This window comes from Rhipicephalus sanguineus, chromosome 4 (assembly GCF_013339695.2).
Source record: "Rhipicephalus sanguineus isolate Rsan-2018 chromosome 4, BIME_Rsan_1.4, whole genome shotgun sequence".
In the NCBI taxonomy this organism is placed as follows: domain Eukaryota; kingdom Metazoa; phylum Arthropoda; class Arachnida; order Ixodida; family Ixodidae; genus Rhipicephalus; species Rhipicephalus sanguineus.
This window is the reverse complement of record NC_051179.1, coordinates 51,317,488-51,329,998: the sequence shown is the minus strand read 5'-3', so window position 1 is coordinate 51,329,998 and position 12,511 is coordinate 51,317,488. Positions and strand designations below refer to the sequence as shown.

The 12,511-nt window shown below is 43.8% G+C and overlaps 1 protein-coding gene across 2 annotated transcripts in view; it reads right to left on the bottom strand.

The window, feature by feature from the left end:
• The window catches only part of LOC119389976 (ATP-dependent DNA/RNA helicase DHX36), a 41,400-nt gene extending 29,258 nt beyond the window's left edge, over positions 1-12,142 (bottom strand). Inside the window, exons 1-9 of one of the 2 annotated variants that reach the window (XM_049414605.1) lie at positions 12,010-12,142; positions 11,132-11,212; positions 10,416-10,534; positions 5,786-6,088; positions 5,167-5,241; positions 3,560-3,655; positions 1,809-1,882; positions 1,361-1,435; positions 1,119-1,285 (exon numbers count right to left, since the gene is read on the bottom strand). In XM_049414605.1, the coding sequence (XP_049270562.1) occupies positions 1,119-1,285; positions 1,361-1,435; positions 1,809-1,882; positions 3,560-3,655; positions 5,167-5,241; positions 5,786-6,088; positions 10,416-10,534; positions 11,132-11,201 (979 nt within the window). In that variant the 5' untranslated portion in view covers positions 11,202-11,212; positions 12,010-12,142. Of the gene's footprint in view, positions 1-1,118; positions 1,286-1,360; positions 1,436-1,808; positions 1,883-3,559; positions 3,656-5,166; positions 5,242-5,785; positions 6,089-10,415; positions 10,535-11,131; positions 11,213-11,876 lie in introns of both variants that reach the window. The other variant, XM_049414604.1, reaches the window with a different exon arrangement.
• Positions 12,143-12,511: the final 369 nt, after the last annotated feature.

The window sequence follows — 12,511 nt, the reverse complement described above, 5'->3', positions numbered from 1 at the left end:
TCACAGTTTTCATACTCGGCGCCGGCGTGACCGGCATGCCTTGCACGACTTCCGGTTCGTTCGTAACAACGTATACGTCATACGTAGACAGCACACTCGGTTGGGTTTCGGTTTCTGTGTTGCGCTTTTTTGCTTATTTAAAATTATTCTCCAATTTGCCGAGTATTTCTGCTATCGGGCCCGTAACAGGAGCGTCTCAGGAACATGAAAGCACCATTACTTTGACATGGCCAAAAAATCGCCGGAGTTGGCCTTTAAGGTCGCAAGGTATTCTCTTATAGTATCTGTATACCAAAGGAACACTCGCCCTTCTTACCATATTTACTCGAATCTAAGATGTTTTTTTTCAAAAAAACGATGTGCGAAAGTGAAAGTGGGGGGGGGGTTGGCTTAGATTCGAGTACCATAATTCGACCGCAGCCACCACCTACCTAAAGGCTTGGCCGCGCTAGCGGCATGGCAGCTCAACATGCGCCAATCTCAGGCTACCGTATGCAGACGGCTCTGCATGCACGTCCGAGGCTCATTTTCGAGACATCCTACGATAGCTGCATGGTGACGAGGTCGCTCAGGCTCAGCGGCAGAGCAGTTGTCCCAACAGCTACTCAGGCCAACTGCGTCGTCTGCTCTGTACTGGCCATTGTTACGAAATCTCGCAGTCCCACGTTCATGCAACGAGGGTCGTCGAGCCAGCGAGATTTCACGCCGGCAAAGGCGGGCAAAGGTGGATCGGGTCACGTGATTACGCTGCCGGCGAATGCCACGCACTTTGACACCCTCTCTCCTCCTGTCACGTGACGCAGAGGTGGCAGAGGCGTGAGCAGCGCGAGCGCGGAGTTGGTCAGTTTTCTGGAAGCGATCGTGCAATGTAGTCGTGACTTAAACACGTGCTCGTGAAATGCCTGCACCAACTGTGCTTCAAAAGCGATGGCCTGCATTACACCTGCATTTGAGGTAAGTTTTTTTTCTGGCCTTGCGAATTTCAGGGGTCGGCCTGCAATCGAGGGCGGTCTAGATTCGAGTAAATACGGTATTTTCTATGCTGACACTTCAAATCCTCCAATTCAGACTCATCTCGGCAGGCACAGAGGAAAGAACCGAGCTGCTGAATTACTCACCAAAATATTCAGAGAATAGATCTGCGTTGATTGTGGCGCTCATGAGAATCACGCGCAGGTCAGGCCTCACGGCGAGCAAGTCTTTGAGGATGATGCTGAGAAAGTCAGTCTGCAGGTCTCGTTCGTGAACTTCGTCGAGTATCACATGAGACGCTGCCAGAATGTACCTGGGAAGGAGTTTCACGCGATAAACACCACAATGCCGCAAACGGCCCGCAATATTTGGCAACAAACACACTCACGGGTCGCTCTGAAGCTGCTGCAAGAGGATTCCTGTGGTGCAGAAGAGGATGGAGCCACGATCTCGAGGTGCTCTGCTGAATGAGAAAGAGAAAAGCATACAAGACATTAGAAAATGCTAAGTAAACACTTAAGCTCCTAGTTCTAGAAACAATTTACAGGACTAAGAATTTTATCCATTCCCTGATGGGCATGGCGTGGCAGTGCTCAATACAGACACCAGAACTGATAGCAAAATGTGAGTGCATCATTTTTACAATCTCCTACACAGTGCATATAGTGCCAAATTGATTCCACACAGCTTGCATTTCTGAACGGCACACTGTCGGAAAGTAAGCACAATTCAGTAATCTTACTTTCCTGAAATCAGCTGTCCAACGTCAAATGTGTTGGCACATCATAAAACGTAAGATTAACCACACCGCTGCAGAGATTCGCTTATATAGTTACCATTCCAGTCGTATCTGATAGCCAGCCGATTCACCGCACCGCTCTGCTCGCTCGGCTGCCACCCGCTCTGCCACCTGGAATGCAAGGTCCATAGCATTTGCAAGACAGTCAACAAATCACAAAATGTATTGAAATTATGCTTAAGTCACCACATTTTCATCAAAATCACTAGAAACAAATTGCCTGAACCCCTTTAATACCCCTGTACACTTGCCACATTGTTGTAAAGTGAACCCATGTAAACATTGCATATGCCCTACGATAAGCCTAAGAGCAGTTATTTTTCTTGCCACAATCACTTGAGATGCACAAAGCTACTGTATGAGATATTTCAAAGCATAATAATAAGAACCCGACAACTGGTGAAAATATTGTTATAATTGCCAACCACAGTCGCTAACGAAAAACATGGTGACACTGCTTGCTTTTCCACTATAGCCCTGTCCCCAAATTAGTGGCAACTACATCCAATGATTATTTACCAATAGCTAGGTAAACAAACTCACCCAAGAATCTAAATTTTTGTAGTCAAGCCTTACATGAAGAAAACAAGAGGTCTTTCACTTTTGTTTTCAAGTTGCCCTTTCTTGCTTCAACTGTGGTCAACGTTACATTACTTCTGGCAGTGGTACTCTCGATTGGATGCCTTCGTGTACATTCACTGTTGCGAGACATAACATCCAATGCAATGCATCAACGCAGAGATGGACACTTCGTAGACTACTTTACAGCAATATCCTCTAACATGACGAATGGAGAATAGAGCCACAGGGGAGTTTTAAATCTACGACATTGATGGGCTCAATTTTGCATTTTTCCTACAAAAATAATCATGACAGTCCTTTCCCAGGGGCAAATATTACGCTAAATTGAAACAACTGATGCGTAAGCATCTGTGTAAACAAATTCTTCATCTCTGCATTGTGGTAGCCAGCCTGTAATCACACTATGCTACAACAGTTAATTAGGGCTGATTGTTATTTTAAAGGGGTCATGAACCACCCCTCGAGCTTGGTGAGAAAACACATCCTGCGCATAGCAGGCACTGCTGTGAACAGCTCAGCCATATCTTGCAGTCATGCGCGACAAGGAGAGTTTACAAGTGGAGCACAAGGTTGCCACTTTCTAAGGCGCCCATTTCATACAAAGGCCTGTGCTCACTCTCTTTGGAGCTGCCGATAACTGCTGTTTCAAGTCGAACAGCAGATAGCATGCTATTGGCCAATAGCCGACATCAATCAAGAGCAGCGTTTGGATTGGACGCACTTGCCATAGGGTGGCATATTGTGCCGGCACCGTACTCCATAGTCTACTAACATTACACAGTAGCCACGCTCACACACAGGAATCACAATGAGAGAGAGTGATCCCGTTTCATCACACGCACTGATGTAGCTTCTTTCCCCCGTGCCATCCCTCCCTGCTTAGCTTCCAGCGTACTCGTTGGGAAGAAGGTGCGAAAGTGCATGACAAACTCCTGTAACTCTGCTCGTTCGTGGTGGACTTGAGAAATTTTTGCGGCAATCAATTCATGAGGCAATAAACTCCGATACTGACATCATTTGATGATTACTTGTGAAAGTGGTTGCTAAAAGCATCACACCAGCTGCATCCTTACAAGATGCGGCAGTCAGACAACAGTAGGTAAAACATAAAGTTTCGGCGACGTGACCCCTCGCAACCGGCCACAAAATATACACTCAGTCTGAGCGCAGGCTTGAATACCAGGACGAGTGTAACAGGCTACTCACAGAGATTGCGCTGATACGGCGCGGTTGAGTGCAGATGATTTTACAGAGTGACCCCAAGCCTTTCTCAATGTACGAGTCCAGAATAAACTGTGGGACCTTGGCAGAGAAAAGCAAAAGAAGATAGAGTTCAAAACAAACTTCATAGTTTTGTACAGTGAATAAACCAGCAAAGTAAAAAAGAGAGAAGCATTGAAAAACATGGCATGCTTTTCTGTAATGTTTTAGCTGCTGCACATGGTTAACGCAACAGCAAATCACAAAGTTAAATATCGGCCTGTGCCAATATAACTTTCTGGTTCGAAGCAAAGTTGAAGCGAAGAGCAATTAGTATAGAACAATTTCAGAGTGAATGCTTCGTATAAGGGGATTTGAATAAAACCCTGGTGCAAGTGCAGGATGCTTAAAGTCTAACAAATAAAGGTGGGTTATTTACTCGCTAAAATGAAAACAGCTTATTCTATGGAGTCAGTTCATTTTCAATGCTCTGTTATTCAGCTATTTTCATGCAAAAATGCAAGTACAACATTTCTTACAACTGTCGCTAGAGAAGAAATTAGCTTGTGCACTGTTCCTTACTTTTTTGCTTCAGTTCATGCAATAAATTTGACTTCAACTGATCACTCGGCTGTCACGTCTCATCCCAATGGTATAAGTGTAGCTAAATTGTGCAATACAAGAAGTTTAGGCAATGTTGCACTATGCTTTCAGTATACATGCAAGCTAAGCTTGTTCCTTTCTGTAAGTGCACACACGAAGGCCTGCTTGCCACTTTTGTAGTCCCAAGGCCGTGCAGGTGATTTTGGGTTGGATAACTGATTAGTGGCAAACAGCCAACGGCTACCTACCATCTGCTGTCACCAATCTACCTTGGCTGTTGGGCCTAACCAGTGCTGGTTCACTGTGTGTCTGGCATGCAGTTACAGTTTACTGCCATTTCGATGCAAATCTATTCTCAGCGGCTGCGCAGCTCTTAGGAAGAGCTATAATACCTCACCAGCAGAAGCGTACAAGCTAGCCGAATGGCACTATCTTCGCGGCCACTATATTTCTAACAATATCATGTGGATATATCCAAAAAATCAGGCCAGGCACAGTGTTTGAAACAACTGTATGCAGTTAATTTCCATAGGTTATAAGAAGAAATATTTTTCACGCTCTGTTGCAGTTGGAGGGGTGGGTCATTTGAGAGTAAAATACGTGAGGTAAAATGCGGCAAGTTTTAAAGATACCATAGTTTGCACATATAACCCGCTGTTTAAACTTAAGAAATAAATTTAAATCAAGGTGTGGGTATTATGCAAACTTACCCTTCAGGTGTGGCTTTCCGGAAAGTCACGCTGCTGTGAAACAACCTTTTCAGGTGGATTACAGCTAGTTCAGTCCGACTACTTTTCAAATTTCGACTTGCTTCAACAGCCAAAGAGAATATCGAATATCATCGGACATTCCATCGAATAGTTGCCTAAGCCTAAAATTCCACACACTACTCCCAATCAAAGATGTTCCTGCGTATAGTACATGCAAAGTATTTCCAGGCCTTCATGCATACGGCAGTCGCAAAGTGCAAGAAAGAGGCCCGCAAGGAAAGCTTCACATTACCAACTTACCTGAGTAGTTTTTCCGGATCCAGTTTCACCGCTGATGACCACGACCCGATTTCTCTCAATTACTTCAATTATTTCCTAACAGACAACGAAAAAAAGAAAAGGAAGGAAGAACAAAGTTTTATCACTATTATAACTGTGCAACACACATAGCTACATAAGTGCTTCAGTGCTCACAACACTCTTTGTTGAGCTCACAGAGGCAATAAGCTCAGCATCCCCCCCTCCCCCCCCCACCTTTTACGTATCAGCTGGCCCTCTGTACAGCAAAACAAAGGCTTTATGCAGTGCCCGGGGGTAGAGACAGTGAAGAGACTGGAAACACTAGCAGATAGTCAATTACAGGTTTGAACTCCTTATGTCAATGTGCTTAGTGCTTTTATGATTTCGCAACAGCCCCTAGAAAGCTAGGCACACAGCAATGGACAGCAATGCATCAGATAACATAAACATGAGCATATTTCCTAAACACAGAGAGCAGCAAACGTGATCTGTGTTTTTCTGCTTGCATGTGGCTTTAGGGAACAAGAGAGAAAGCCAAGTGACCAAAACTTCCAGGCTTTTTAATCACCTAAACAACAGCAAAAAAAGCAAAAAAAAAATGTAGATTCAGAATTCATACCTCTCTCATTGTGTAGGCAGGCAGTTGCTTCCTGAAGTCAAGCATGCTTTGGTATTCCCGCGACTGCACCTTTGCTTGCATGCCTTGGCGAAGCCTTTCATCCAGGGCAGTGTCACGCTCTATTTTCAGTTTGACAACATCGTCCTTTGGATCAAAGGATGACGAGGCGTTTGACAGGTAGTCCACCGCCACTGTGTTGATCGACTCAAGTCGCTCATGGCTTGGGCCTTCTTCCAGGTTAATGCAGCGAATGAGGTGCTGTAGCTCTTGCTGACTTTGATAATCAATTGACACGGCAACCTTCTGAAATGTTTAAAAAACAGTTGCGCTTAAGGCACATGTTCCTTCCAAGCCGCATTCTTCATTTGACTAGGCAATTCACACTCGTTGTCAGGGACTCACTGTCATGAACAAGATTTGAAGCCCAATTTGAATAACAACTAGAATAACTTGAAAACGGTGAAGAAGAAAGAAAGTTTAGCCTTAGCAGCCTCAACATGCAGCCTGAAATGGAGTGATGCAGTTCACGTGTGTGACATTCAGCAGCAATGTTGCGAGGCGCTTCCACATTATGGAGATGCCCACTACTTCAGCTCATTACTTTAAAGACCCTTAACAAGAGGGTTATCACACAGGAAGTAAGCACATACTAGAAGAATTTTTAAGCGTCCAAATAGAGTAGATTCTCAGTAAATGGAAATCTTTTAAACAAAACTGCTGCTTAAACGGAACAAGCGTTTCTGACAAGATTGGTTTTGTACTTGTATTCTGAACCCCTGTTCATCTCTCAGTAAATGGAACTCCTGTTAAACGATACATATTTTACTGGTCCCTTCATGTCATAGGTAGGCGAACTCACTCAGACTCAGATCGGGCCGCGAGTCTGAGTCTGAGTGAGTCCGGGTGAGTAATATTTTGGCAAGATTGAGTTCGAGTGAGTTCGGTTGAGGAAAATATTGGTGAGTCTGAGTCCGAGTAAGCCCTAAGCACAAAATATATTTCTTGAGTGAGTCTGAGTGAGCTCCACCTTTTGTTGCCGACTTATGGTCCTATCTGCTCATCTTCAGCATTACTATCTGCCTTATAACAGCTTACGTTTATACTCAAGTCTATTCACACATATCTCAGCACACTAGCATTCATGTGCCACTTCAATATTTATTGATCAGAGGCGTGAGTTAGGGGAAGGGGTGCCATGACCTCCCCCTACAAACTCTTTCATGGGAAGTTCTTGATAAAAATATCTCCTGTGAGTCGTGTATTTCATAAAAAATGTCCTTACTGGATCAATATAAGATATATGATGATAACTCTTATTTGAAGGTACAAGATCAAAAGGTACATCGTAGAGCACTGATTATGTGAGATATTGTTGCAAAAGAGCATATACATCATGATCGAAAAAGCTAATTTTATGCCAACGGACTCATGAGTCGACTCACTCAGGCTCACTCAGACTGAGATGGAGCCGTGAGTATGAGTCTGAGTGAGTCCGGCTGAATAATATGTTGGTGAGTTTGAGTGAGTCCAGCTGAAAAAAAAGTTTAGCAAGTCTGAGTCCAAGTGAGTCCGGTTGAGGAAAATTTTGGTGAGTCTGAGTCCGAGTGAGCCCTCAGAGCAAAATATATTTCTTGAGTGAGTCCGAGTGAGCTCCAATTGTTTTGCCGACCTATGCTTCAGGTTCCGTTTAACGAAGGTCTACTGTATTAGCTCATGATTTCAGATGGATGAAATGTAAGACATAAAACAGCCCCTAAAATTAAAACTAATCTTTCACCATGTACAGAAGACCAGAAGTGTTCAACTACGTACTAAACAGTTGAATAAAAACTTGGCGGACGCTTAAGCTTCGCCCTTAAGAGTGTAACACAATTGCGTTATCGAGCGTCATTCGCAGCACCATCTTATCCACTTGCCATGCTCTGCTTTTTGGTCGACACTTCAACAGTGTGGTGACGGAAGGAACGTCTGTGGCGCGACATTGGCCACTGTGAACTCTCCGACAATGCCTACAGCAAGCACACTGCGAAGCGCCCACTACACCGTAATTCATCATTTTGCGAAAAAGCGTAGTGCCCACTACGCTGTAATTCATCATAATTATGTTAAGTAGCGAAGTACCCACTATGCATCTGTAAGGCAATACATACGCACCTACCATAAAATGCCGAGCAAGCGCCCCCTCCTTCCCTGCGGCCCCTTTCTTTTTCCAGGCGACCATCGCTTGTGTAAAAAGAACCACAAGAATGAGTACACTGAATGTGTATCTAATGTTGTTTATGAAATTCCGTTGTCATGTGGCCGGTCATATATTGGTCAAACCTTGTCGCTGCTTCAATGGTTTGGCAGTGACGAGGGGGCATAAAAACAGTAAATAAATAAAGCATTTCATTAGAAACATGGATGGGCAATTTTTATTTTTAGCGGCTTTCCCGCTGCCATCTTGAATTTCAGTCTGGGACCGAGCAAGCGCCCCCCCCCTCCAAATCTCGTCGGATTATCTGTTATCGTAGGGTGGGGGGGGGGGCGCTTGCTCGGCATTTTACGGTATGCAGCTGCATAGTGCTGTAGCTGCTGCTGCTGATGAATTACCTATTTGCAATCATATCTGCCAAAATTTGTAATCCTGCTTATTGTAACTGCGCAAAAAACGGACGGAAACACGAAGGGCGAGAAAAAACAAACAAGCGCAGACTATCAACTAAAAGTTTTATTGCAAGAACGAGGCAATATAAAGGGCAGGAAAAAGCGAGAGAGGGCAAAAAAAGGAGGAGACAAAAGGCACGAGGGACCAAATCAAAAAACTTTGGCCACATCAGGCATGGCACACCCGTCATACAAAACCGAGATCGCAAATCAGCAAAATGTTCGGCAAGATACATGTAATGTTAGTCATGTCAATAATTATGTATCCTGTATCACTGGTGTTGTTTATTCCATACCCTTGTCATGCAAACGTGTTTACGTGGGACAAACAGGTCGCTGCCTTAATGTTAGACTTCGAGAAGATTTTAATTCTCTGAAAGGCCACTCCGGTCTTCATCTAGCAGCCCACTGTAAGAATGTGGCTGCACTCCGCTCTTTGGCGATACCTCTGTGTTGTTCCGGCATAAGAACCAAAGAGCGCGAGAACTAATTGAGGCTGCGCATATTCAAAAGTATTCTGAGTCCTGCGTCAGTGTTCCCTCTGTCGCCATACATGATAAAGAGTTAAGTTATCTTGGTTTTGTATGACGGGTGTGCCATGCCTGATGTGGCCAAAGTTTTTTTATTTGGTCCCTCGTGCCTTTTGTCTCCTCCTTTTTTTGCCCTCTCTCGCTTTTTCCTGCCCTTTATATTGCCTCGTTCTTGCAATAAAACTTCAGTTGATAGTCTGCGCTTGTTTGTCCTTTTCTCGCCCTTCGTGTTTCCATCCGTTTTTTGCGCAGTTACAATAAGCATGGATCATTACCAACTAGCCCAACTTACCACTCTTCTGAATTGCAATCCTGTACTGCAATGATCTCACTACACAGGTAGCAAATATGGCCCAGTGATCATTCCTGCAACTTGGCTAAAAATAGAATTGAAGGAATACTAAACGAATGCTTGAGCAATTATGCTGTGTCAGTCTACAGTCGCTAATGCAAAAGGAAAAATGAATTTGGGTGCATCAATTCAACACAGCAGATGATGATTGATGCAGTAGTAGTAAGAGACTTTGGTTTATTTGGACCACCTTGGGTTCTTTAGTGTGCCGTTGCGACATTAGCCCAGATATTTAAAAACAAAGCCTTGGACATCACTTTCTGTTTTGCTAAGAATGTATGATTGCAATATCAAGTGACAGTTGAGTTCTCAAAGCAGAATTAATCAGACCAACATGATTTAGCTTTTTTCTTTAGTGTCCCTTCAACATTCACAGTACATGAGCGTTTCTGCATTCCAGCCCCTCAGAATTTCAGCTGGGTATTGAACCCACAACCAAGTGCTCGGTAGCCTGATGCCACAACCACTGATGGCATGTGAATTAATGCAAAGCAAGATCCGCATGGTGATGCATGAAACAATGCAGTGAGAAAGTTAACGTGTGCCAAAGTGAATTGTTTTAAATTTCCGCACAAAATGACATTTTTCGTTCTAATGTGTGTTCTGTATTTCTTGCCCCACGGCCCTTTTCTCAACTGTTTCCGTATTTTCCTGGCAGGCCCACATCGTACGGTAAAGGTTTGCCCTCTCCACGCAACATCCGCAATTTATGCTGAAGGAGCTCGGGTCTATTGCATGTGGAGAGTGTAAAGATTGTTGGCAGTGATCAGGAATTAAAAGTGCGCTGTCCACTCTGGTTGAAATGCTTTGCAATCATTATACGAATGTGAATCAACATGCACGTTAGCAGGTAACCAAATCACTCACGTACGAGAGCAACAAATTGTAGGCGACGAGGAAGCACACAACGTTGAACTGGCACCAGCACATGCAATCGCAGCTAATCCACTCGAGTGAAAACTAAGCCACGCACAATTATTATGAATTTTCTCTGACATAACACATTTTGGTAATGCTTCTTATTCTTATTTGTCACAGATCAGCTTTGAATGAGAAAGAAGCGTGAGAAACCAAACCTGTAGAGCCAAAATGTCTAACTTACCTGGTGAGTAGCTGCCCATGCTTTGCGGGCGCGTCCTCTGCGAGCAAAGTAAAGGCCAATTTCCTTTCCTCTCAGGCCTTCGGGAATGTGGGAGGGTCGCTTGCCCCTGCCTGGTCCACCTAAGCCAAAAGAGGCGAGAGAATTCAAGTTAGCATACTGCAGCAGCAGATCCGCTGTACCCTGACCTGTGCAAACTTGATTTTAGTTTTATTTTAATCCTGGAGTTTTCCATCCCGAAAGAAAGATACGATTATGAAGCACCCTTTAGTGTGAAGCTCCAAAAGTAATTTTGATCCCCTGGGGTTCTTTAACGTACACCCAAGTCCCTATTTTGCCCTAAATAGTGAAAAAGATTCTGTTACTGTTTTGTATTCGTTTTGTTGTAATTCATCTTACTATAGTAATCTCGAAGCATCTTATATTATTCATATTTTGTTTTGTTTTTTTATGTCTGTCATTCACATTAATTGCAAAACAGTTTTCTGTGTCACTTTTTTGTATTAATCATGTGATACTGAAACTGCCAACATGCTCACACCTAAGGGTCCGCAGTATGTCATAAATAAATAGTAAAGTAAACAAAATGTACATGGGTGCTTTTGCATTTCGCCTCGCTCAAAACGCAGCCACTGTGGCTGGTAATGGGATTCGTGCCCTCATATTTGGCAGGTGCCAACATTACTGCACCGGCATGTTCCAACATGAGAAAGGCTCACCTCTGTTTGATCCTGACCCTCTGCCCGATCCCCTGCCATGCCGTCCTCCACGCCTCTCATGAAATGACATATTTACAGGCGCTGTAAAAGAGACAGGGGTGGAGCTTGGTTGAGTACTGTAATTAAGCACATCGTTCAACACACGGTACACTTGCACCAGAGAAGTAAATAGGCAACTGAGTTACGAAGAAACAGCCCTGGTAGCAGGAGACTGTGTGAAGTTATTAGATATGAACAAAAATAATTGAAGTTGCACATGGTAGAAGGGTGGATCGAGAGGTCCTATTAAGAACATATTTTGGCACATAAAACATTTGCACCAAAGACATAAGTGAGCAAGTAATTTATCAATAGCCCTAGTAGCAGGAGAAGTTTTTATTAGACAAATACTAGTGAATGTCTAGTCTACCAATAACCACATTGTGAATATCTATCAAGAGTTTCAAAGTGCTTCTCAGCCACGAAAGTTCCCGCATTCAGATTACAGCCGTATAGCGGCGAATTTGTAGAAGCGTGAGAGATTTTACGAGAGAGCTCATTTGCTAAGTGCCGTATTACACAGCTGCCCTGAGCAGTTAACTATTCACCGCAATTGTTTGCCGAATTATGGTCTGATGAGCGCAGTGACGGAATTCCCAAGCAGCAAACGACAGTAAAGTTTCATTATTGGCTACCAAGACTTACGCTGCACTCTCAGCTTGCTAACAATTGCGCCTATTTGCGTAAACAACTAACAGTTCCGTACCCATTGCATACCGACGAATCTTTGGGCAGCTTTGGGGAATGTTTTTATTCGCCGAGGTACCGAAGGCAACGTTCGGTAGCGGCTTCGCACAGGTTTCCTCCTTCGGTACAAAAGGTGGTAGCCTTCAGCCTACCTGAGAGCGTAACGGATGTGAGATTTTCACCGTAACAATCTTGAAGATTGGTCCATCGTTTCAACGAGAAAGAAATGCCCAATTTGTGTTCATGTATGAATGAACGCCGACTCCAAAACGAAAACGGCGCAAGAGAACTGGCCTGAGCTTGGCTAGAAGTGGCTCTGCAGCAGGAAAAAAAAAAACCATAGCCATTCAAATGTGTAACTAATAGTCAGAGATAACACTAGGTGATCAGCATATCATCAGCAATAACAAAAGAAGTTAAACATTTTGGGAGTACCTGACAACACAATCAAGCGTTTGTGCCAACAACGCGAAGATTTCTCTAAAGTTAGCGACTTCAAAATACTACAACAATGACACTGTGTGGCTGTTTTTGGCGCTCTATTTTTTTTTTTTTACTTTAATTGGTGTTTACGTCTAGCGTCTAGCACGTTCGGTCTGCGGAAGAACTGATTGATTCAAGAAATGAACACGGCTGCGTTTTTGATTAGCCGGG